Below are 26,307 nucleotides of genomic sequence, written 5' to 3'. Positions count from 1 at the left end.
AATCACTGACAGTGTCACCAGTTGGTGGGAACCACACATGGGGAACCACACATGCAGAGACCATCCATTCACCTACTCGCCGTCTCACACAGACACAGGTTGGAACAAAAAAATCTCAAATTTGGACTCATCAGACAAAAGGACATATTTCCACCTGTCTAATGTCCATTTCTCGTGTTTCTTGGCCCAAAGTCTCTTCTTCTTATTGGTGGCCTTTAGTAGTGGTTTCCTTGCAGAAATTCGACCACGAAGGCCTGATTCACGCAGTCTCCTCTGAACAGTTGATGTTGAGATGTGTCTGTTACTTGAACTCTGCAAAGAATTTATTTGGGCTGCAATTTCTGAGGCTGGTAACTCTAATGAACTTATCATCTGCAGCAGCGTTATCTCTGGGTCTTCCTTTCCTGTGGCGGTCCTCATGAGAGGCAGTTAACTCTAATGAACTTATCGTCTGCAGCAGCGTTAACTCTGTGTCTTCCTTTCCTGTGGCGGTCCTCATGAGAGACAGTTTCATCGTAGCGCTTGATGGTTTTTGCGACTACACTTGAAGAAACTTTTAAAGTTCTTGAAATTTTCCAGATTGACTGATCATATCTTAAGGTAATGATGGACTGTTGTTTCTCTTTGCTTATTTGAGCTGTTCTTGCCATAGTATGGACTTGGTCTTTTACCAAACAGGGCTAGCTTCTGTATACCCCACTACCTTGTCACAACACAACTGATTGGCTCAAATGCATTAAGAAGGAAATAAATTCCCCAAATTAACTTTTAACAAGGCACACTAGCTAAAGAATTGAAATGCATTCCAGGTGACTACCTCATGAAACTGTTTGAGAGAATGCCAAGCGTGTGCAAAGCTGTCGTCAAGGCAAAGGGTTGTTATTTGGAAGAATCTCAAAGATAAAATATATTTTAATTTGTTTAACATTTTTTGGGTTACTACATGAGTCTTCATCTGTATTAGTACCAGGCCAAAGTTTTGCACACACCTACTCATTCCATATGTGTTATTTCATTGTTTTGATGTCTTCACTATTATTCTACAATGTAGAAAATAGTCCAAATAAAGAAAAACCCTTGAATGAGTAGGTGTGTCTTTTCACATTTAGAATCTTCCTGACGCCATTCTGTTCCTTCTCCTTGTCTTGTCTGACAGGTGTGTGATTCCACCTGGGTTCCACTCATTCCCTCAGATTCCTGTTATTCCATTCTCAGCTGGTGTTGTGTCTGCTCAATCACTCCCCTCTAGTAGTGGCATTAACCAGTCTACTCTGTTCATTAACCAGTCTACTTCTGACTGACTGATTGACTGACTGGGACTGTCTCTTTATTGACTCATCAATCAGGAGGCTGCCTGCCTGTCATGTCCTTCTCTTTCATCCTCCTTTTTACTTCCCTGTCTCCTTTGTATGGCTCTCTACTTTTCTCTTTCCCTCTCTCTCTCTCTGTCTCTCTCCGCTCTCCATATCCCTTCCCTCTGTATCTCTCTCATATGAATCTATGTCACTGAGCTAGTGTCTCTGTGTTGATTCCTCGATAATCATCCAGACCACCTGTCCCCCCGCAGTCCCCGTCCCTGCATTTATTCCTTTAAGCCCCACTTAAAAGTTCTGTCCATGGGATCGATCTGCTCAGCGGTGGCCTCCTGCATCTCTAAACACTGGAGGGATGAAACATGTCTGTGACGATAGGACCCTGCAGAGACAGGGTCTATGAAAGGGAGGAGTAACACCTTTCCCCCTAACTTCTCCATTTGTCCACGAATATTCGTTAGCATAACTCAGAGAATTAAATCTGTGTTGTTTAAGGTAACATGGTAGGCTACCAATTTTAAGGACCTTTGGATCACCTAAAATATGCCACTTAATGCCATTTTATTCATGATTGTATGAGCCCTAATTTCCTATTAAGTTTTAAATGCACATGTCAACAGTTTCCTTCTTTCTCCTCCTCTCTCCTCCTCCCCTCCCTCTCTCTCCAGCCGTGCATGTGTAACAAACAGCCTTGATGAAGTATTGATGTTCTTCTCCTCGACCCTCTCAGACACACTTGTGTGTGCATGTACACACTCTCTGGAGACTGTAGTGTTCTAGAGCCTTGGAAACAGGTCATTGCACATGAGTATAGTCATCGGGGAAGGTTTCACTCTAATACACACACACACCCGCCCCATGCTGTTCACTTAGTGGTTAAAAGTACAGCAGGATTCTGGCACAGAATCTACACACTGTCACACAGTGTTACATCACAGTGTGTGTGTACATTTCACAGACAGAAATCGTTACAAAAACACTTTTATACAAAGCCATATTCAGTCGACATGGCCCGTACAGGAAACAACCCCACAACCCTAGTGCTCTGCTCTCAACACCTGAGCCATCGCTTTTCAATTAGACACTTAAGGCTCAGTCCCCAAACTCAGAAATCAATGTTTCATTGGAGCCTATCAATCTCATCTCTAAATCGCTTGCTACTATCAATATGACTCTCACATTGTCTCCATTCAATCTGACAGTCCACTCAGCGCCCTCCTAGCACCAGTACACTGCCTGAATTGACCAGGTAACTTGTAACCTTTAACTAGGAAAGTCAATTAAGAATGTTTATTTTCAACGATGTCCTACCAGGGAATAGTGGGTTAACTGCCTTGTTCAGGGGCAGAACAACAGATGTTTTCCTTGTCAGCTCAGGGATTTGATCCAACAACCTTTCGGTTATTGGCCCAAAGCTCTAACCGCTAGGCTACCTGCCACCCCAAAATGCAAGCAACATTAGAAAAGTGTAAGCAACATTAGAAAAGTGAAAGCAACATTAGAAAAGTGAAAGCAACATTAGAAAAGTGAAAGCAACATTAGAAAAGTGAAAGCAACATTAGAAAAGTGTAAGCAACATTAGAAAAGTGAAAGCAACATTAGAAAAGTGAAAGCAACATTAGAAAAGTGAAAGCAACATTAGAAAAGTGAAAGCAACATTAGAAAAGTGAAAGCAACATTAGAAAAGACAGCTTTAACACACACAGACATTTGTCAAACCCCTCTAAACCACTTCTTACTCACCACTACTTATCTGACAACACACACCATACAGTGTCTTACCTGGTTGTAGAGGGCACAGACGTGCAGGGCGGTGTTTCCAGAGGCGTTCTGGGCAGCCATGTCAGCTCCGTAAAACAGCAGGTGCTCCAAGTGCTGAACGTGACCATGACGACACGCCTTTATGGGGAGACAAACAAGAAGGCCGCCTTAGAGCCACATGGATGCCAGTTTGGGTTATTAAGATATTTTGGGTGATTGTGGTATCATAAATTGTGTGATATTGGAGACAACCCATTTCTCTTCTCTATTCTCTTCTCTATTTCTCTATCCCACACAGGCACTGTATTAATTGTTCCCTCTCTCTTTTGTTTTGTCTTATCTGTGTGTTCCAGCAGCACACATTGTCATTTTTATTATCACTCTTCATTTGTGTTTCCTATTATTCATACACAGACAGACAGACAGACAGACAGACAGACAGACAGACAGACAGACAGACAGACAGACAGACAGACAGACAGACAGACAGACAGACAGACAGACAGACAGACAGACACACACACACACACACACATACACACACACACACACACACACACACAATACATTCTAATGCCATGGAGGACAGAGGGAAGGTAACATATAGAGTATATAGTCGTATAGTAATGGAGAGCTCTGGAAAGCTGGCCTGTAGGCCCAGATTTAGTGTCAGCTTCATCTCCCCCCAATTCAAAATGGGTAAGAGTTCCTTTCTCAAACACATACTCTTTCTCTCATACTCCATTGTCATCTCTCTCTTTCATTCTCTTACCAACAGCCTGTCAGTTTAGCCTGATTATACTGTAGGTCTCCAAGCCTCCAGACTAACCCTTCATTGAATTGTGTGGTGACGGCACCATGCTACCCCAGGAACAGAGGCTGTTGGTGGGGGTGAACAAGGCAGGAGTGTGGGGTAACCATGGAGGTCCCCAGACATTCTGGTGTGAAGAGGAGAGGAGAAGAGAGAGCAGTGGGAACAATGGAACACTGTGGACACAGTACTGTTAACAGTTCTTGTGCTCCAGTCCTTTAAGGTTTATATAATGACAGGGTCTGCAGGGTTTTATCCAGCCTTGTAGTGCTACTCCCGTTCCCTCCATATAAAACCTTATTAAGTCTGCAGTGCTTTTGTGCCCCATCAAATTAGGAAATTAATATTGTACTTCTCCCTCGTTTGCTCGTCCCCTACATTTTCTTCCTCATAAAACCATTGGAAAGGTTTCCTCACAATTTCACAGTCTCAGTCTACAGTAGTGTCCATGTCTGGGAAGAGCAGTCGTGCTCTGTATGTGTGTGTTTACCTGGTGTATCTCCTGCCATCCGTTCTCGTCCACACAGCCCACCTGAGCGTGGTCGTGGAGCAGAAGTTCACAGCAGTAGGGGTCTCCTCCTACCATAGAGCTGTGATAGAGCGGACTTAACCCTCGACTGTCCTTATAGTCAGGAGACGCACCCAGGTCCAGCAACGTCTGGCAGAGAGTGAGAGAGAGAAAAGAGGAGAGAAAGTGAGAGAAAGAGCTAGAGAACTCACACACATCCAATGCACACACTCACAGAAACAAGCCCAACAGGACCTATTAAAACCCATGTATGAAAACACTATGTTTCCTTTGTGCCATCTACATTTCCTATCATCGGCTGCCGCACTCATGTAGATCAAGAAGAGGGTCATGGTCCATCAAGATGACGGGCTTCTCTCCGCTACAGCTATAGCTCTCAAGATGAGAACAATTATATGAGTCATATCAGAGCCATTCAGTGATGACACATCCATTCACTGAGCACATGCCCATGCGCGTCTGTGTGTACTCACTATGAGCGCTGTATGGTTCTTGGTGCGGACAGCCTTGTGCAGGGCAGTGATGCCGTCTTGGGTCCTGAAGTCCAGGTGAGCTCCTCCACTCTTCAGCACCTTGATGAGGTCTGCACAGCCCTCCAGCTGAGATGCCATGGTCAGAGGACATTCTACAGCACACAGGGGGAGAGAGGAACCCTGTTTAATATGCAACACGGAAGCTTTCCAGTGTACATTGTGGACGGTACTGAGACAGAAGCATGTGTTCTGCATTAGGGTTGACTTTCAAATGTAGTATGGTAGAGGAATGCAGTGGAGTGTAAATGTCCATACATTGACCCTCCCACCCTATGGATGACCTCAGATGAGATTCGATTAGATTGGAATCATGTTTTTAATCTCATCATATCATATCTCATTCTCATTAGTAAATGCTGTCCTTCTCATACCAGTTGATGAATAAATGTCTATTTGGTGCTTTCCTCCATCCTTCAAATGAAGTCCCTGTAGATCCCATGTCACATGAAACTATCAGACTAACACTGGAGTAAAGGTGTTAATCCCAGTATTCAACCTGGCAATCATTATATTATAGCCACCTAATCATCCCTAGCTTTCAAATGACTTCTACAAAGCTATATATACAGAAATATGTGGACACCCCTTCAAATTAGTGGATTTGGCTTTTTCAGCCATACTTGTTGCTGACAGGTATATAGAACCCGAGCACACAGCCACACAATCTCCATAGTCAAACGTTGGCATTAGAATGACCTTACTGAAGTGTAAGTGCTTTTATCGTGAAGTAGAAACGTCTAGGAGCGAGAGCGGCTCAGCAGTGAAGTGGTAGGCCACTCTGGAGCAGTGGAAATGCGTTCTCTGGAGTGATGAATCACGTTTCACCATCTGATGGACAGGAGAATGCTACCTGCCCGAATGCACAGTACCAACTGTAAAGTTTGGTGAAGGAGGAATAATGGTCTGGGGCTGTTTTTCATTGTTTGGGATAGGCCTCTTATTAGTTTGAGTGAAGAACAATCTTAACGCTACAGCATACAATGACTTTCTAGACGATTCTGTACTTCCAACTTTGTGGCAACTGTTTGGGGAAGGCCCTTTCCTGTTTCATCATGAGAATTCCCCCGTGCACAAAGCGAGATCAATACAGAAATGCTTTGTCAAGATTGTTGTGGAAGAACTTGACTGGCCTGCACAGAGTCCTGACTTCAACCCCATTGAACACCTTTGGGATGAATTGGAACACCAACTGCGAGCCAGGCCTAATCACCAAACATCAGTGCTCGACCATTCTGGCTGAATGGAAGCAGGTCCTCACAGCAATGTTCCAACATATAGTGGAAAGCCTTCCCAGAAGAGTGGAGGCTGTTATAGCAGCAAAAGGTGGACAAACTCCACATTAATGCCCATGAATTTGAAATTAAATGTTCGACGAGCTGGTGTCCACATACTTTTGGTCATGTGGTGTATATGGAATTGTTTTAAGAAGGACATACAAAGGATCATTTTGCTATTTGATTTTGAATTTTAAGAACCCCTGAAAGTATAAAAAAAAATAGAAAAAAAGCTATTTGATCAAAACATATTTTTGGCCTTATTGCTACAGTATTAGCCCATGTAAACACATTGATATTGTTATTGTTATATTGTTATTATTTTATTTATTTGAAAAAATTGTATACATGTATTTAAACCCTTATTTTTGGTACTGAACAGTCTCCATATATACTTCCATCCATTTTTTCAACTGGTCCCGGGGGACCTTCAGACGAGTCTTGTGTCAAGAGTCTCATCTTTCCGTAGAGGGGTCATAATAGTTGGTAGACCAAACCGTTCTGACGCTACAGACAATTTTAGATGCGGAAGTGCAACATAGATGGAAGTGGTGGATTTTTATGGGGATAAAAAAAAGTTTAATAGATTTTGCGGGGGTGCGGACATCGACCGTATGGGGTTAACTTGTAATATAGCAAAAATAAAGAATAACAATGACTACAGAATCCCTATTCTGTGCTTGAGAAATCAATTAGTTGTATACAAATAAATCAAAACATTTGATTAAGAAGGCCTTCCCCTTTTAAATGACTGATTAGAGTGATAAAGGAAGAGGGAAAAACTATTTCCTTTTCCAGAGGAATCCACTCTCATGCCTTTCAAGTGATTCATTTAAGAAGACAAATATCGTGCCTTTGATTGCCTCGTCAGTGAAATTTCTTTGTGTGAAAAACATGATGGAGTTGGTATTTATAAAAACCAGACAGAGACAGATAAGAGTGTCCGAGTTAGCAAACAGTCTGTGTGTGTGGGTGTGTGTGTGTGTGTGTGTGTGTGTGTGTGTGTGTGTGTGTGTGTGTGTGTGTGTTTGTTTGATTTGATGAAGATGCAACAAAACACTAAGAAGCAATTAATGTCATATATTTTTTACATTTCTTCATCAAATACACCTCTTCATCAAAGAAAGTGCATGGGATGAACTGTGGGTTTAGTACAGGGTTTCCCAAACTTGGTCCTCAGGCCCCAAGGGGTGCACGTTTTGATTTTTGCCCTAACACTACACAGCTGAATCAAATAATCAGCTAATCATCTGGCTTTGATCATTTGAATAAGATGTGTAGTGTTAGGGCAAAAACCAAAACATGCACACCTTGGGGCCTGAGGACCGAGTTTGAGAAACTGGTTTAGTATATTCACAAACACATGCACACCTTGGGGCCTGAGGACCGAGTTTGAGAAACACTGGTTTAGTATATTCAAAAACAAGTGCACACAGAGACAACGAAACTAGCATTTCAAACAAAATTAACAAAATTATATTATAATTTATTTTCAGTTTGTTTTCTCTCTCTCTCTCTCTCTCTCTCTCTCTCTCTCTCTCTCTCTCTCTCTCTCTCTCTCTCCAATTCAAGGGGCTTTACTGGCATGGGAAACATATGTTAACATTGCCAAAGCAAGTGAAGTAGATAGTATACAAAAGTGAAATAAATAATAAAAATGAACAGTAAACATTACAGTCACAGAAGTTCCAAAAGAATAAAGACATTACAAATGTTAATTACAGTGTTGTAATGACGTGCAAATGGTTAAAGTATAAAAGGGAAAATAAACATAAACATGGGTTGTATTTACAATTGTGTTTGTTCTTCACTGGTTGCCCTTTTCTTGTGGCAACAGGTCATAGATCTTGCTGCTGTGATGGCACCCAGTAGATAGGAGTAGATAGGAGTTTATCAAAATCTGGTTTATTTTCGAATTCTTTGTGGATCTGTGTAATCCGAGGGAAATATATGTCTCTAATATGGTCAGAACATTTGGCAGGAGGTTAGGATGTGCAGCTCAGTTTCCACTTCATTTTGTGGGTAGTGTGCCTGCCTGTCTTCTCTTGAGAGCCAGGTCTGCCTATGGCGGTCTTTCTCAATAGCAAGGCTATGCTTTTAATTGTTTTTATTTATTTCACCTTTATTTAACCAGGTAGGCTAGTTGAGAACAAGTTCTCATTTCCAACTGCGACCTGGCCAAGATAAAGCGTAGCAATTCGACACATACAACAACACAGAGTTACACATGGAATAAACAAAACATACAGTAAATAATACAGTAGAACAAAAGAAAACAAAAAGTCTATATACAGTGAGTGCAAATGAGGTAAGTTAAGGCCATGGTGGCGAAGTAATTACAATATAGCAATTAAACACTGGAATGGTAGATCGGCAGAAGATGAATGTGCAGGTAGAGATACTGGGGGGCAAAGGAGCAAAATAAATAAATAAATACCAGTATGGTGATGAGGTAGGTAGATAGAGGGGCTGTTTACAGATAGGCTAAGTACAGGTGCAGTGATCTGTAAAATGCTCTGACAGCTGGTGCTTAAAGCTAGTGCGGGAGATGTGAGTCTCCAGCTTCAGAGATTTTTGCAATTCGTTCCAGTCATGGGCAGCAGAGAACTGGAAGGAAAGACGACCAAAGGTGGAATTGGCTTTGGGGGTGACCAGTGAGATATACCTGCTGGAGAACGTGCTACGAGTGGGTGCTGCTATGGTGACCAGTGAGCTGAGATAAGTTGGGGCTTTACCTAGCAGAGACTTGTAGATAACCTGTAGCCAGTGGGTTTGGCGACGAGTATGAAGCGAGGGCCAACCAACGAGAGCGTACAGGTCGTGTATGTGTGTGTAGTATATAGTATAGTATATAGTGTATGTAGTGTATGGGGCTTTGGTGACAAAACGGATGGCACTGTGAGAGACTGCATCCAGTTTGTTGAGTAGAGTGTTGGAGGCTATTTTATAGATGATAACACCGAAGTCGAGTATCGATAGGATGGTCAGTTTTACGAGGGTATGTTTGACAGCATGAGTGAAGGATGCTTTGTTGCGATATAGGAAGCTAATTCTAGATTTAATTTTGGATTGGAGACGCTTAATGTGAGTCTGGAAGGAGAGTTTACAGTCTAACCAGACACCCAGGTATTTGTAGTTGTCCACGTATTCTAAGTCAGAGCCATCCAGAGTAGTGATGCAGGACGGGCGAGCAGGTGCGGGCAGCGATCGATTGAAAAGCATGCAGTTTTTCCTAGCCACCGTGCTTCTTCACCTGCATTGCTTGCTGTTTGGGGTTTTAGGCTGGGTTTCTGTACAGCACTTTGAGATATCAGCTGATGTACGAAGGGCTATATAAAATAAATTTGATTGATTTAGTTTTACTTGCGTTTAAGAGCAGCTGGAGGCCACGGAAAGGGAGTTGTATGTCATTGAAGCTCGTCTGGAGGTTAGTTAACACAGTGTCCAAGGAGGGGCCAGAAGTATACAGAATGGTGTCATCTGCGTAGAGGTGGATTAGAGAATCACCAGCAGCAAGAGCAACATCATTGATGTATACAGAAAAGAGATTCGGCCCGAGAATTGAACCCTGTGGCACACCCATGGAGACTGTCAGAGGTCCACATGCTCACTGAGTCTGGACAAAGTCAAAGCTTTCCTTAAGTTTTGGGTCAGTCACGGTGGTCAGGTATTCTGCCACTGTATATTCTTTGTTTAGGATCAAATAGCATTCTAGTTTGCTCAGTTTTTCTGTTAATTCTTTCCAATGTAATTATCTGTTTGTTTTCTAATGATTTGGTTGGGTCTAATTGTGTTGCTGTCCTGGGGCTCTGTGGGGTCTGTTTGTGTTTGTCAATAGTGCCCCAGGACCAGCTTGCTTAAGGGACTCTTCTCCAGGTTCATCTCGCTGTATGTGATGGCTTTGTTATAGAAGGTTTGGGAATCGCTTCCTTTTAGGTGGTTGTAGAATGTAATGGCTCTTTTCTGGATTTTGATAATTAGCCGGTATCAGCCTAATTCTGCTCTGCATGCATTATTTGGTGTTTTACGTTGTACACGGAGGATATTTTTTGCATTTCTCCAAGAGGTGAGATCTTGCATGGAGCCCCAGGCCGAGGGAGATTGACAGTTATTTTGTGTTTCTTCCATTTTCAAGTAATCGCACCAACTGCTGTCACCTTCTCACCAAGCTGCTTGGCGATGGTCTTGTAGCCCATTCCAGCCTTGTGTAGGTCTACAATCTTGTCCCTGACATCCTTGGAGAGCTCGTTGGTCTTGGCCATGGTGGAGAGTTTGGAATCTGATTGATAGATAGCTTCTGTGGACAGGTGTCTTTTATACAGGTAACAAACTGAGATTAGGAGCACTCCCTTTAAGAGTGTGGTCCTATTCTCAGCTCGTTACCTGTATAAAAGACACCTGGGAGCCAGAAATGTTTCTGATTGAGAGGGGGTCAAATATTTATTTCCCTCATTAAAATGCAAATCAATTTATAACATTTTTGACATGCGTTTTTCTGGATTTTTTTGTTGTTATTCTGCCTCTCACTGTTCAAATAAACCTACCATTAAAATTATAGACTGATCATTTCTTTGTCAGTGGGCAAACGTACAAAATCAGCAGGGGATCAAATACTTTTTTCCCTCACTGTATATGTTGAAAAGGGTGGGACTTAAGCTGCATCCCTGTCTCACCCCACAGCCCTGTGGGAAGCAATGTGTGTGTTTTTTGCCTATTTTAACCACACACTTGTTGTTTGTGGACATGGATTTTATAATGTTGTATGTTTTTCCCCCAACACCACTTTCCATCAATTTGTATAACAGACGCTCATGCCAAATTGAGTCAAAGGCTTTTTTGAAATCAACAAAGCATGAGAAGACTTTGCCTTTGTTTTGGTTTGTTTATTTATCAATTATGGTGTGCAGGGTGAATACGTGGTCTGTCGTACAGTAATTTGGTAAAAAAAACAATTTGACATTTGCTCAGTACATTGTTTTCACTGAGGAAATGTACGAGTCTACTGTTAATAATAAAGAAGAGGATTTTCCCAAGGTTGCTGTTGACGCATTTACCACGGTAGTTATTGGGGTCAAATTTGTCTTCACTTTTATGGATTGCGGTGATCAGTCCTTGGTTCCAAATATTGGGGAAGATGCCAGAGCTAAGGATGATGTCAAAGAGTTTTAGTATAGCCAATTGGAATTTGTTGTCTGTATACTTCATCATTACATTGAGAATACCATCAACACCACAGGCCTTTTTGGGTTGGAGGGTTTTTATTTTGTCCTGTAGTTCATTCAAGGTAATATCTCTCTCTCTCTCTCTCTCTCTCTCTCTCTCTCTCTCTCTCTCGCTCTAAGGTCACCTCACTGGAGGCTCTCAACAAATGGCTGCATAAACATTTGCATAAACATGAGGAGATTAGCATGAAATAATCCAGCTTTACCCAGCATGCATTGGTATGGAGCAGAAAGGGTTAGACGGAAATCGCTCAGCAGGCAGCCAACCAGAATAATCACAGCCGAGCTTGTTATCTACCTCTATCTGTCCGTCTAAGTGTTTACTTCCGTCTAAGTGTTTACGTCTATCTGTGTATCTGTTTGTCTGTTTCTGTGTCAGTCTGTCTGTTTCTGTGTCAGTCTGTTCCTGTGTCAGTTTGTCCGTCCGTCCGTCAGTCTGTAGTAGTCTGTCTGTTTAATATCTCTGTATCTGTCTGTATGTCTCTGTATCTATCTCTTCCTCTCTTTAACACTAGCAGAGGCAAATTAGTTATCACTGGCATTTTTTAAGTCATGCCCCCTTCCATCCTTAACATTTGCAGGGAGTTTTTTTTTTTTTTAACACTGTTTTGTTTGATCTAAATTAACTCTGCAGGTGTCTTTGATTCCATAATTTCCGGGGCCTCATTTTTAAATGTTGCGTACTTACAAAATATACCCCAATTGCCATGAGAATTTCCTTTCCTCCACCCAAACTTTAGAACGTGCGTATGCACATGTTCTATTGAGTGTTGTATTACAAACGGGCAAGTTTGTATGTTTTGGTGCAAAAGGTGGATATGATGAAAAGCTTATTCATAAAAACATAATAACAAGATGCAGAGAAGAGCATAAATCGGCTATAATAATTACACATAGTATGTTATTTCCAATTTATTTTCATAACATTTGCAGAATAAATTCCTCATCTTTTCTCATCTTTTGCGGCTTTATTTGACTCAACACGGGAAACCTCACCCGGCCCGGACACGGATTGAAGGGTTGAGGAAAAGGTTTGAGGAAAAAGTCATACAACCAATTATCATGTGCATCTCTCATTTAATTGGAACTAGGAGCGCAACATCAAAGCATATTTAAAACTTAATCTAGGAGCCTATACCAACAGCACATAAAAACACAAAAATATACTACCATTCAAAGTTTGGGGCCACTTAGAAATGTCCTTGTTTTCCATGAAAACATACAGGAAATGAGTTTCAAAATGAATAGGCAATATAGTCAAGATGTTGAAAAGGTTATAAATAATGATTTTTAATTGAAATAATTATTGTGTCCTTCAAACTTTGCTTTTGTCAAAGAATCCTCAATTTGCAGCAATTACAGCCTTGCAGACCTTTGGCATTCTAGTTGTCACATTGTTGAGGTAATCTGAAGAGATTTCACCCCTTGCTTCCTGAAGCACCTACCACAAGTTGGAATGGCTTGATGGGCTCTTCTCACTTACCATACGATCAAGCTGCTCACACAAGAGCTCAATAGGGTTGAGATCCGGTGACTGTACTGGCCACTCCATTATAGACAGAATACCAGCTGCCTGCTCCAATTAAGCACCATCCACAGGGTATGGTATGGTGTTTCAAAATGGAATGATAGCCTTCCTTCTTCAAGATCCCTTGTACCCTGATCAATCTTCCACTTTACCACCACCAGACAATCACATTGCCTCCACCATGCTTGACAGATGGCATCAAGCACTCCTCCAGCATCTTTTCATTTTTCTGTGTCTCATTTTTCTGCGTCTCACGAATGTTCTTTCACTGTCCAGTGTCTGTGTTCTTTCGCTCATCTTAATATTTTCTTTTTATTGGCCAGTCTGAGATATGTAATTTTCTTTGCAACCCTGCCTTAACAACTTTTTTGCTCACTTTGAGGACAATACAGTGCCACCGACATGGTCCGCTACCAAAACCTGCGGACTCTCTTTCACCGCAGCCAATGTGAGTAAAACATTTAAGCGTGTTAACCCTCGCAAGGCTGCCGGCCCAGACGGCATCCCTAGCCGCGTCCTCAGAGCATGCGCAGACCAGCTGACTGGTGTGTTAACAGACATATTCAATCAATCCCTATCCCAGTCTGCTGTTCCCACATGCTTCAACAGGGCCACCATTGTTCCTGTTCCCAAGAAAGCTAAGGTAGCTGAGCTAAACGACTATCACTCACTTCCGTCCTTATGAAGTGCTTTGAGAGACTAGTCAAGGATCATATCACCTCCTGTCACGTTTGTCGTAAAGAGGAGACCAAAGCGCAGTGTGATTAGAATACATTATACTTTTAATAAAGATAGACACTACACAAACTATACAAAACGAACGTGAAGCTATCATACAAAAGTGCAGACACAGGCAACTAGACATAGACATAGACAATAACCCACAAAATACCCAAAGAAGATGGCTGCCTAAATATGGTTCCCAAACAGAGACAACGATAAACACCTGCCTCTAATTGAGAACCAATCTAGGCAACCATAGACATATATAAACACCTAGATGATAAACAACCCCATAAACCTACAAAACCTCTAGACAGATCAAAAACACTTACATCACCCATGTCACACCCTGACCAAACCAAACCAATAAAGAAAACAAAGAATACTCAGGTCAGGGCGTGACACCTCCACCCTACCTGACACCCTAGACCCACTCCAATTTGCTAGCCGCCCCAATGGTTCCACAGATGACGCAATCACACTGCACACTGCCCTAACCCATCTGGACAAGAGGAATACCTAAGTAAGAATGCTGTTCATCGACTACAGCTCACCATTTAAGACCATAGTGCCCTCCAAACTCATCAATAAGCTCGAGACACTAGGTCTCGACCCTGCCCTGTGCAACTGGGTCCTGGACTTTCTGACTGGCAGCCCCCAGGTGGTGAGAATAGGAAACAACATCTCCACCCCGCTGATCCGCAACACTGGGGCTCCACAAGGGTGGGTTCTCAGCCCTCTCCTGTACTACCTGTTCACTGATGACTGGGTGGCCATGCACGCCTCCAACTCAATCATCAAGTCTGCAGATTACACTACGGTGGTAGGCTTGATTACCAACAACGACAAAACGGCCTACAGGGAGGAGGTGAAGGCCCTCGGAGTGTGGTGTCAGGAAAACTTCACACTCAACGTCAACAAAACAAAGGAGATGATCGTGGACTTCAGGAAACAGAGGGAGCACCCCCCTATCCACATCAACGGGACAGTAGTGGAGAAGGTGGAAAGTTTTAAGTTCCTCGGTATACACATCACGGACAAACTGAAATGGTCCACCCACACAGACAGCGTGGTGAAGTAGGCGCAACAGTGCCTCTTCAACCTCAGGAGGCTGAAGAAATTTGTCTTGTCACCAAAAACACACACAAATAGTTACAGATGCACAATCGAGAGCATCCTGTCGGGCTGTATCACCACCTGGTATGACAACTGCTCCGCCCACAACCGCAAGGCTCTCCAGAGGGTAGTGAGCTCTGCACAACGCATCACCGGGGGCAAACTACCTGCCCTCCAAGACACCTACACTACCGGATGTCACAGGAAGGCCAAAAAGATAATCAAGAACAACAACCACCTGAGCCACTGCCTGTTCACCCCGCTATCATCCAGAAGGCGAGGTCAGTTCAGGTACATCAAAGCTGGGACCGAGAGACTGAAAAACAGCTTATATCTCAAGGCCATCAGACTATTAAACAGCCATCACTAACATTGAGTGGCTGCTACCAACATACTGACTCAAATCTCCAGCCACTTTAATAATACAAAATTGGATGTAATAAATGTATCACTAGTCACTTTAAACAATGCCACTTTATATAATGTTTACATACCCTACATTACTCATCTCATATGTACAGTGCCTTGCGAAAGTATTCGGCCCCCTTGAACTTTGCGACCTTTTGCCACATTTCAGGCTTCAAACATAAAGATATAAAACTGTATTGTTTGTGAAGAATCAACAACAAGTGGGACACAATCATGAAGTGGAACGACATTTATTGGATATTTCAAACTTTTTTAACAAATCAAAAACTGAAAAATTGGGCGTGCAAAATTATTCAGCCCCCTTAAGTTAATACTTTGTAGCGCCACCTTTTGCTGCGATTACAGCTGTAAGTCACTTGGGGTATGTCTCTATCAGTTTTGCACATCGAGAGACTGACATTTTTTCCCATTCCTCCTTGCAAAACAGCTCGAGCTCAGTGAGGTTGGATGGAGAGCATTTGTGAACAGCAGTTTTCAGTTCTTTCCACAGATTCTCGATTGGATTCAGGTCTGGACTTTGACTTGGCCATTCTAACACCTGGATATGTTTATTTTTGAACCATTCCATTGTAGATTTTGCTTTATGTTATGGATCATTGTCTTGTTGGAAGACAAATCTCCGTCCCAGTCTCAGGTCTTTTGCAGACTCCATCAGGTTTTCTTCCAGAATGGTCCTGTATTTGGCTCCATCCATCTTCCCATCAATTTTAACCATCTTCCCTGTCCCTGCTGAAGAAAAGCAGGCCCAAACCATGATGCTGCCACCACCATGTTTGACAGTGGGGATAGTGTGTTCAGGGTGATGAGCTGTGTTGCTTTGACGCCAAACATAACGTCTTGCATTGTTGCCAAAAAGTTCAATTTTGGTTTCATCTGACCAGAGCACCTTCTTCCACATGTTTGGTGTGTCTCCCAGGTGGCTTGTGGCAAACTTTAAACTACACTTTTTATGGATATCTTTAAGAAATGGCTTTCTTCTTGCCACTCTTCCATAAAGGCCAGATTTGTGCAATATACGACTGATTGTTGTCCTATGGACAGAGTCTCCCACCTCAGCTGTAGATCTCTGCAGTTCATCCAGAGTGATCATGGGCCTCTTGGCTGCATCTCTGATCAGCCTTCTCCTTGTATGAGCTGAAAGTTTAGAGGGACGGCCAGGTCTTGGTAGATTTGCAGTGGTCTGATACTCCTTCCATTTCAATATTATCGCTTGCACAGTGCTCCTTGGGATGTTTAAAGCTTGGGAAATCTTTTTGTATCCAAATCCGGCTTTAAACTTCTTCACAACAGTATCTCGGACCTGCCTGGTGTTTTCCTTGTTCTTCATGATGCTCTCTGCGCTTTTGACGGACCTCTGAGACTATCACAGTGCAGGTGCATTTATACGGAGACTTGATTACACACAGGTGGATTGTATTTATCATCATTAGTCATTTAGGTCAACATTGGATCATTCAGAGATCCTCACTGAACTTCTGGAGAGAGTTTGCTGCACTGAAAGTAAAGGGGCTGAATAATTTTGCACGCCCAATTTTTCAGTTTTTGATTTGTTAAAAAAGTTTGAAATATCCAATAAATGTCGTTCCACTTCATGATTGTGTCCCACTTGTTGTTGATTCTTCACAAAAAAATACAGTTTTATATCTTTATGTTTGAAGCCTGAAATGTGGCAAAAGGTCGCAAAGTTCAAGGGGGCCGAATACTTTCGCAAGACACTGTATATACTCTACTCTATACCATCTACTGCATCTTGCCTATGCCGTTCGGCCATCGCTCATCCATATATTTAAGTGTACATATTCTTATTCATTCCTTTACACTTGTGTGTATAAGGTAGTTGTTGTGTAATTGTTAATTGTTAGATATTACTGCATGGTCGGAACTAGAAGCACAAGCATTTCGCTACACTCGCATTGACATCTGCTAACCATGTGTATGTGACCAATACAGTTTAATTTGATTTGGAAGGCCAGCATACCGGAGTCGCCTTTTCACTGTTGACGTTGAGACTGGTGTTTTGGGGGTACTATTTAATGAAGCTGCCAGTTGATGACTTGTGAGGCGTCTGTTTCTCAAACTAGACACTCTAATGTACTTGTGCTCTTGCTCAGATGTGCACCGGGGCCTCCCACTCTTCTTTCTATTCTGGTTAGAGTCAGTTTGCGCTGTTCTGTGAAGGGAGTAGTACACAGCGCTGTACAATATCTTCAGTTTAGCCTTAATTTCTCAGAACAAGAATAGACTGATAAGTTTCGGAAGAAAGTTATTTGTTTTTGGCAATTATGAGCCTGTAATCGATTAGCTAACATAACGTGCCATTGGAACACAGGAGTGATGGTTGCTGATAATGGGCCTCTGTACACCTATGTAGATATTCCATAAATAATCAGCCGTTTCCAGCTACAATAGTCATTTACAACATTAACAATGTCTACACTGTTTAATCTGATAAATTTGATGTTATTTTAGTGGACAAAAATGTTGCTTTCTTTCAAAAACAAGGAGATTTCTAAGTGACCCCAAACTTCTGAATGGTAGTGTATTTTGATAAACAAGATTTTGAACAATAATTTGCCTTTTGCATAGAAGTGTGGGCTGTAGCATTTAGCCTACTTTTAAATGGTTTTGAATATAGGATACAATAAATATTGCAGAACTGCTATAGGCAACATGCATGTTTAGTTTGAAAAAGTCACTGCAAAATATAAAAAAATATATGTTTTATTTTATTTTTTATTATATTTCACCTTTATTTAACCAGGTAGGCTAGATGAGAGCAAGTTCTCATTTACAACTGCGACCTGGCCAAGATAAAGCAAAGCAGTTCAACACATACAACAATACAGAGTTACACATGAAATAAACAAACATACAATCAATAATACAGTAGAAAAGTCTATATACAGCATGTGCAAATGAATTAGGATAAGAGAGGTACGGTAATACATAGGCCATGGTGGCAAAGTAATTACAATATAGGAATTAAACACTGGAATGGTAGGATGTGCAGAAGATGAATGTGCAAGTTGAGTTACTGGGGTGCAATGAGCAAGATAAATACATAAATTAATACAGTATGGGGATGAGGTAGATTGGATGGGCTATTTACAGATGAGCTATGTACAGGTGCAGTGATCTGTGAGCTGCTCTGACAGCTGGTGCTTAATTAATGCTAGTGAGGGAGGTAAGAGTCTCCAGCTTCCGAGATTTTTGCAGTTCGTTCCAGTCATTGGCAGCAGAGTACTGGAAGGAGAGGTGGCCAAAGGAAGAATTGGCTACGGGTGGGCGCGCGTGCTACGGAGCCAGTGGGTTTGGCGACGAGTATGAAGCGAGGGCCAACCAACGAGAGCATACAGGTCGCAGTGATGGGTAGTATATGGGGCTTTGGTGACAAAACGGATGGCACTGTGATAGACTGCCTCCAATTTGTTGAGTAGAGTGTTGGAGGCTATTTTGTAAATGACGTCGCTGAAGTCGAGGATCGGTAGGATGGTCAGTTTTACGAGGGTATGTTTGGCAGCATGAGCGGAGGATGCTTTGTTGCGAAATCGGAAGCTGATTCTAGATTTAATTTTGGATTGGAGATGTTTAATGTGAGTCTGGAAGGAGAGTTTACAGTCTAACCAGGCACCTAGGTATTTGTAGTTGTCCACATATTCTAAGTCAGAACCGTCCAGAGTAGAGATGCTGGACGGGCTGGCAGGTGCAGGCAGCGATCGGTTGAAGAGCACACCTTTACAAAAAATGTGATCAAATTTGCCATCGCTCTTTCTTTTAGAAACTGCCGTGATCTAATTCCAGATGTTCCAAATTATAAAGGGTGTTACAGTCAACATAAAAGGTTAATGGAGGGCGTTTTCCAGGCGGAGTTATAATGCTCGTTGACGTGCGCACAGGTTTATGACAGGTTTAGAACGGGAAACCTGTGTATGTATGGCGTGCGCCAAATGTAAATTCATAAGAAAAATGACATGTGTATTATTTTCAGAAATGGCACATGGAAGATACAAATTTACGCAACGGTTATAAAGGAGATGCAACAGGCTCCTCACCTCCCGATTCAGGGTCGTGGAAGTTGGGGTCCAGACCTTTCTCCAGGAATTTGGACACCTTCTCAATGTTCCTCTGCTGAACATACTCCATAAACTTCTTCAGGTTCGCCTGGAGACAGACAGATTGAGAGTCCATGTCATTCAACTAGTATCAAAAACACATTCAAATGTATTTCATGCAAATCAAATTCAATTAAATATTGAGGAAGGGGCAGAGGTGGAGAGTTTGAGAGAGAGAGTGATAGAGCGAGAGATAAAGAGAGAGAGGGGCCAGGAGGCAAGAGCGATAGTTCGAGAGGAAGAGAAATAGAGTGGAGAAGCCAGGATGCATCAGGGAAGGAGGGGAGAGAAAAAAGAGAGGCAGTGAGAGAGAGAGCACGCTAAAGACAGTTATGGAGATAAAGAGAAAAAATGTAGGGAGAGAGAACTCTGTGATTGGGTGATGTAACACTCATGTGGATAGAGATGTTTAATAATGGAGGCGAGAGATGAAAGCTGAAGCACACTGCCGTGTGTGTGTGTGTGTGTGTGTGTGTGTGTGTGTGTGTGTGTGTGTGTGTGTGTGTGTGTGTGTGTGTGTGTGTCCAAGTGGAAGATTTAGGTGGATACAGTAGTGCATTAGGCACCTTTGGGTAGAAAGCACTATTCCATCTCTACTGTACTTCCAACACAGCAACAAACAAAAAAACACTCCTTTTATCCAAAACAGCATATCGTACAGAGCACTTCTCTTTATAGGATCAGACCATTTTCCCCAGGCCATTTCCTGTAACCAACTAGTTCCTACGTATACTGTGCATTGTTAGTTAAGGATTGTTTCTATCCAACAGTTTTCAACCACTAAGCAGCTGATTCTTACTGGTTTGTTTTGAGTGAAGAACACTATAAAGACAGTACTCAGGTTTGGGGTCCATTTCCATTTCAATTCAATACATTCAGTAGATTAACTGAAATGTAAATGTCCAATGTAGCTGTTTTTATGGTAAAAAAAAACAAAACAATGATAGCTTCTTGGCAAAGAACAATTTCTCTAGCAATCATTTTACTAGTCCTGTCTGGGAGTGGTCTGAGTGGGGAACAGGAAAACAGAACGTTTACTGTTATTTCCAGAGATGTCACCAGGTAGGCCAAAACTCCATTCCACCAAAACTGGCTGAAATTGCAGGTGGTGTTTTCAAACAGTTCTTGCACTAAAAGGCATTATCATAATTGTCCCAATTTCACAGTACTCATAGTGTGGAAATATAAAACACAGAAATATCACGTTTTTGGGCCTTTAACATACGGCACAAAATGGAAAACATCTGTAATGTGGATTGGGTGTGTGTACAGTCATTGGTCATCGAAAGAAGAGGAGTTGAGGTCTTTCCTCTCAATATTCAGTTGTGCGCTACAATTCCACACCAAAGAGGGAATTTAGGATATCCTTATTTTTGTGTCCACGTTGCAGTGAAGCGTGTCATCCAATACACATGACTATCTCACTAAGCTGTTTGGAGTGAAGAAGGACACATACACATCTGCATCTGCAGTACAAGGCTGGACAGCTCATTCATAACACCATGCACACGCACGTACACTCATGTCTGTTATTGATTGATTTGGCCATGTCTTTTTTTCTTCGCTTTTAAAGGAAAGATTCACCCATTTTGAATGTTATGTCGTTTTTGTGCATCTCTGAGTGATGTTCTATCGATTCCTAAGGTCATTTCATGTTTTCATGTGTATCTGAGGTGTTCACCGTTTAAGCAGAAATACAGCTGGTATGACGAGTTTTGCATTGTATGACTTTCACACCAATTGCGAAATATCATCCTGCTGCAATCCGTCAAATATTTATTTGGAACAAGTTTGATATATGTGGGGGTTTTGCATGCCAAAATAGGCTGTTGACCAATAGAAAGTGTTCTCTGGGACACGTGTTCTGCCACTGACTGGCCGCGCACTGACACGTGCGTTGCTAGAATGAATGAATCTGTTTCTCTCTGCCTGTTTTGTATGTTTGCAATGCCTCAGTGCAGTAATGTAGCCTATCAATTCATCACCACTTGCCAATGTGATCACACCACGCTCTTGCCATTCAAACTTCCCCACCAGCTCACTGCCAATGCTGTAGCCTAATTTATATTCAGCAAGCCAGAGCAAGGTCAGTTTTAAAAAATTGCTTGACATGTGACCAAACTATATTGTTATTCCTGAGACTCACATTGTTCTAGGTTACTCGTTCAAGAGCTGTAAAAAGAGGAACAGAGAGGGAAGAGAGAGTACTCAGTGGAGATGCTGGCGAGTGGAGAACAACTACCCCTCTCATTGAAGCCACAGAAGTTCAAGGCCCACCGAGGTACTGCAGGCATTGTTAGCAGAAAACAGAATCCCCCATCATTGTGGAATGGAAAAATGGCAATCTTTTTAAAAACATGTTTTAATTTTTACCTTTATTTAACTAGGCAAGTAAGAACAAATTATTATTTTCAATGACGGCCTAGAAACAGTAGGTTAACTGCCTTGTTCAGGGGCAGAATGTCACGCCTTGACCTTAGTTATCTATGTTTTATGTATTATTTTGGTCAGGTCAGGGTGTGACGAGGGTGGGTATGTGTGTTTTTATCCTGTCTAGGGTTTTTGGAAATGTATGTTTTCTTTGTATGTCTAGGCAATGTAGGTCTATGGTGGCCTGAATTGGTTCCCAATCAGAGGCAGCTGTTTATCGTTGTCTCTGATTGAGGATCCTATTTAGGTTGCCATTTTCCATTTTGGTTTTGTGGGTTATTGTCTATGTGTAGTTGCCTGTCAGCACTCATGTCTTATAGCGGCACATTCGTTTAGTTAGTTTGTTTAGTGTTCTTCGTGTAATAAAATAAGAATGTATTCTTGTCACGCTGCGCCTTGGTCTCCTCGTTATGACGAACATGACAGAATAACCCACCAAACCAGGACCAGCAGCGTGAAAAACAGGAACAGCAACTTAATGGGGAAATGGACCTGGGAGGAGATATTAGATGGAGCAGGACCCTGGACCCAGCCGGGGGAGTATCGCCGTCCTAAGGAGGAGATAGAGGCAACGAAAGCGGAACGGCGATACTACAAGGAGAAATACCGGAGAATAGAGGAACGGCGAGGATATGAGGGTACACGGATAGCACGGACGCCCGAGAGGCAGCCACAATAATTGTTTTGGGGGGGAAGCACACGAAGAGATGCATGAGTCAGGTTGGAGACCTGAGCCAACTCCTCGTGCTTACTGTGGGGAGCGTGTTACTGGTCAGCACCGTGTTATGCGGTGGATCGCACGGTGTCTCCAGTGCGCTATTCTAGCCTGGTGCACTCTATTCCAGCTCCTCGCATTGGCCGGGCTAGAATGGGCATCCAGCCAGGAAGGAAGGTGCCGGCTCAGCACTCCTGATCTCCAGTGTACCTCCTTGGACGGCTCTGCGTACTGTGTCTCCGGTGAGTCTGCAGAGCCCAGTGCGTCCTGAACCTCCTCCCCGCACTCGCCCTGAGGTGCGTATCAGCAGCCTGGTACCACCAATGCCGGCACCACGCACTAGGCCTCCTGTGCGCCTCCAGGGTCCAGTATGCCCTGTTCCTGCTCCCCGTACTTGCCCTGAGGTGCGTGTCACCAGCTCAGTACCACCAGTGCCGGCACCAAGCACCAGGCCTTCAGGGCACCTCCAGGGTCCAGTATGCCCTGTTCCTCCTCCTCGCACTGAGGTGCGTGTCCCCAGCCTGGTACCACCAGTGTCGGCACCACGCATCAGGCCTTAAGTGAGCCTCGGCAGTCCAGAGCGTCAGGCGACAGTACCCAGTCCAGAGCATCCGGCGACAGTACCCAGTCCAGAGCATCCGGCAACAGTTCACAGACTGGAACCTCCAACGACGGGCCACAGTACGGAACCTCCAGTGTTAGTCCCCAGCACGGGGTCTCCAGCGACGGACCCCAGCCGGGGTCTCCAGAGACGGTCCCGAGCCCGGGGTCTCCAGCGACGGTCCCCTGTCCAGGGTCTCCAGCGACGGTCCCCAGTCCATGGTCTCCAGTGACGGTTCCCAGACCGGGGTCTCCAGCGACGGTCCACGCAGTGAGGGTTCCCAGCCCGGGGCCTACGGCGAGGACCCGCAGTCCAGAGCCTCCGGGGATGATCCACGGGTCAGTGCTACTAAAGCGGACTCAGTGTAAAGAAGGGGGGCGGCGTCCAGAACCAGAGCCAACACCGAGGGTAGATGCAAGTTCAAGTTTGCGGGCGGGAGTCCGGTACTGTCATGCCCTGTTCTTAGTTATTTATGTTTTATGTATTATTTTGGTCAGGTCAGAGTGTGACGAGGGTGGGTATGTGTGTTTTTGTCCTGTCTAGGGTTTTGTATATCTATGTTTTTTTTGTATGTCTAGGTATATGTAGGTCTCTTGTGGCCTGAATTGGTTCCCAATCAGAGGCAGCTGTTTATCATTGTCTCTGATTGGGGATCCTATTTAGGTTGCCATTTTCCATTTTGGTTTTGTGGGTGATTGTCCATGTGTAAATGTCTGTCTGCACTCGTGTCTTATAGCGTCACGTTCATTTTGTTGTTTTGTTTGCTTGTTTAGTGTTCTTCGTGTAATAAAAGAAGAATGTATTCTTATCACGCTGCGCCTTGGTCTCCTCGTTATGACGAACGTGACACAGAACAACAGATTTGTGGTCAATCTTCGTGTAAATCAAGAACAAACAAATCCAAGACAATTATTGTACCAATAAATGATTATATTATACCAGATATACAGTATGTCCTTGAACCGACTATTTTCAAATAGCACACAGAAGTTACCAGGATAATTTAGTTGCATCCTGCAGTACCCCGGTTAGCCTGCAACGTCACTTCCTGGAGTAGCTCAAACTTAGTTGTGACTGATGTTCACATATCTGCCCTCTCATTGGCAAAATAGTCCCACCTGATCTCTCCTGCCTTCAACCATCTAGAAAATGTACTTCCATTGCTAGAGCGGTCACTCTGCTAACTTGTCAATATAATAAATTATATTTTTGCAGCAATTACAACCTTGAGTCTTCTTGTATAACACTACAAGCCAGAGGTGTGGACTCGAGTCACATGACTTGGACTCGAGTCAGACTCGAGTCACAAATATGATGACTTGCAACTCGACTGACTTTAAAACAAATGACTTGGACTTGAGCCTTATGACTCGACCTGATTGATACCCTCCCCAAGCCCAGATATTAAAAATGATGCTATTAAAAAAGTGTGCAGCTCATTAACCCTTCATTTAACGGATTACAGTTTGAATCAGACAGCAGCCAATCAAATTGTGCCAGCGGAGAAAAAGTTGTGCGTGGTAGGGCAGAGGAACGTCGGCGGTTGAATTCAGATGGAGCTCTTGGAAAGATGATACCCAAAATTATTATTTTGGGATATAAAGACGACGCTGTCTCAACAAAAAACGGATTGCAACTTGCAAAACATGCGGAAAGAAAATTACAGACAGAGGTGCAACAATTTCCGACTTTGTTCGACATTTGAAGCTGCACAAAGAACGGTAAGTCGTGGCTAATATAGCCGACAGCTATATATTTTATTACTTTAATAGTGTATAATGTAGGCTAACGTAACGTTAAATCAATGAGCCTCCACACAGTCAGTCAGTGCGGGAACGTGATCATTGCACCTAAGATTGAGCTACAACTGGCTAGGCAGTTGGTAGCCTAAATCCTGCCTGATGTTACTGCTGTTCCTAAAATCATTGACATATGTTAGCCTACTGTATCCACACAGTGTGTGTGTGTTAAAGTTGGGCGATTGTGTACAAGCCTACATAGCCCGATTGCGCCCCATAGCGATCCTCGACAGTCGATCACTATTGGGGGGTGGGGGAGGGTGGTGTCTTTCTCATGGCTACCCATGTATTTCCATGGAAATATAACATTTATTTGGAAAGTAATAAATATATACATATTTTTAAAAGCATCCATGATTTGCGTAAATGTAATATACTATTACTATTGTTAAAAATATGAAATAGTATTACATTTGGTGAAGAGCACATTATGACTTGTTTTGGACTCAAAATTTTACAACTCGAAAGTTTAGGACTTGAGACTTGACTTGATACTTGACGGTCTTGACTTGGGACTTGACTGCTAAGACTTGAGACTTACTTGTGACTTGTAAAACAATGACTTGGTCCCACCTCTGCTACAAGCTTGGCATGCCTGTACCTGGCCCAGCGTTGTCAGGATTTGGCCGGGGTAGGTCGTCATTGTAAATAACTGAATTGCCTAGTTAAATAAAGGTTCAATTTGAATCTCCAATCCAAGGTTATCATTTTAAAAGGCTAATTGATCATTAGAAAACCCCTTCGCAATTATGTTAGCACAGCTGAAAACCGTTGTTCTGAATAAAGAAGCAATAAAAGTGACCTTTAGATTGGTTGAGTATCTGGAGCATCAGCATTTGTGGGTTTTCTAATGATCATTTAACCTTTTAAAATGATAAACTTGGATTAGCTAACACAACGTGCCATTGGATCACAGGAGTGATGGTTGCTGATAATTGGCCTCTGTACGCCTATGTAGATATTCCATTAAAATCAGCTGTTTCCAGCTACAATAGTCATTTACAACATTAACAATGTCTACATTGTATATCTGATTATTTTGATGTTACTTTAATGGACAAAAATTGTGCTTTTCTTTCAAAAACAAGGACATTTCTAAGTTACCCCAAACTTTTGAACATTAGTGTAGGTAGAGGTAAAGTGACTATGCATGGATAATAAACAGAGAGTCGCAGAAGCAAATAGCCCGGGTAGATATTTGATTAGCTGTTCAGGAATCTTATGGCTTGCGGGTAGAAGCTGTTAAGAAGCTTTTGGACCTAGACTTGGGGATCTGGTACTGCTTGCTGTGCGACAGCAGAGAGAACGGTCAATGACTAGGGTGGCTGGAGTCTTTGACAATTTTTAGGGCCTTCCTCTTCTCAATGCAGTGCCTTCTGTTCGGAGGCCAAGCAGTTGCCTTACCAGGAGC

The 26,307-nt window shown here is 42.8% G+C and overlaps 1 protein-coding gene across 1 annotated transcript in view; it reads right to left on the bottom strand.

Annotated features, from left to right (window-relative positions):
* LOC110521950 (SH3 and multiple ankyrin repeat domains protein 3) overlaps window positions 1-19,516 on the bottom strand; it is a 123,792-nt gene extending 104,276 nt beyond the window's left edge. Inside the window, exons 1-4 of the mRNA XM_036976586.2 lie at window positions 19,292-19,516; window positions 4,888-5,039; window positions 4,376-4,543; window positions 3,096-3,212 (exon numbers count right to left, since the gene is read on the bottom strand). Of these exons, the coding sequence (XP_036832481.2) occupies window positions 3,096-3,212; window positions 4,376-4,543; window positions 4,888-5,039; window positions 19,292-19,427 (573 nt within the window). The 5' untranslated portion in view covers window positions 19,428-19,516. The remainder of the gene's footprint in view (window positions 1-3,095; window positions 3,213-4,375; window positions 4,544-4,887; window positions 5,040-19,291) is intronic.
* Window positions 19,517-26,307: the final 6,791 nt, after the last annotated feature.

This window comes from Oncorhynchus mykiss, chromosome 1 (assembly GCF_057628025.1).
Source record: "Oncorhynchus mykiss isolate SJ-2025 chromosome 1, ASM5762802v1, whole genome shotgun sequence".
Taxonomy (NCBI): Eukaryota; Metazoa; Chordata; class Actinopteri; order Salmoniformes; family Salmonidae; genus Oncorhynchus; species Oncorhynchus mykiss.
Note: the sequence above shows the minus strand (reverse complement) of the source record. Positions and strands in the feature narration are given on the sequence as shown.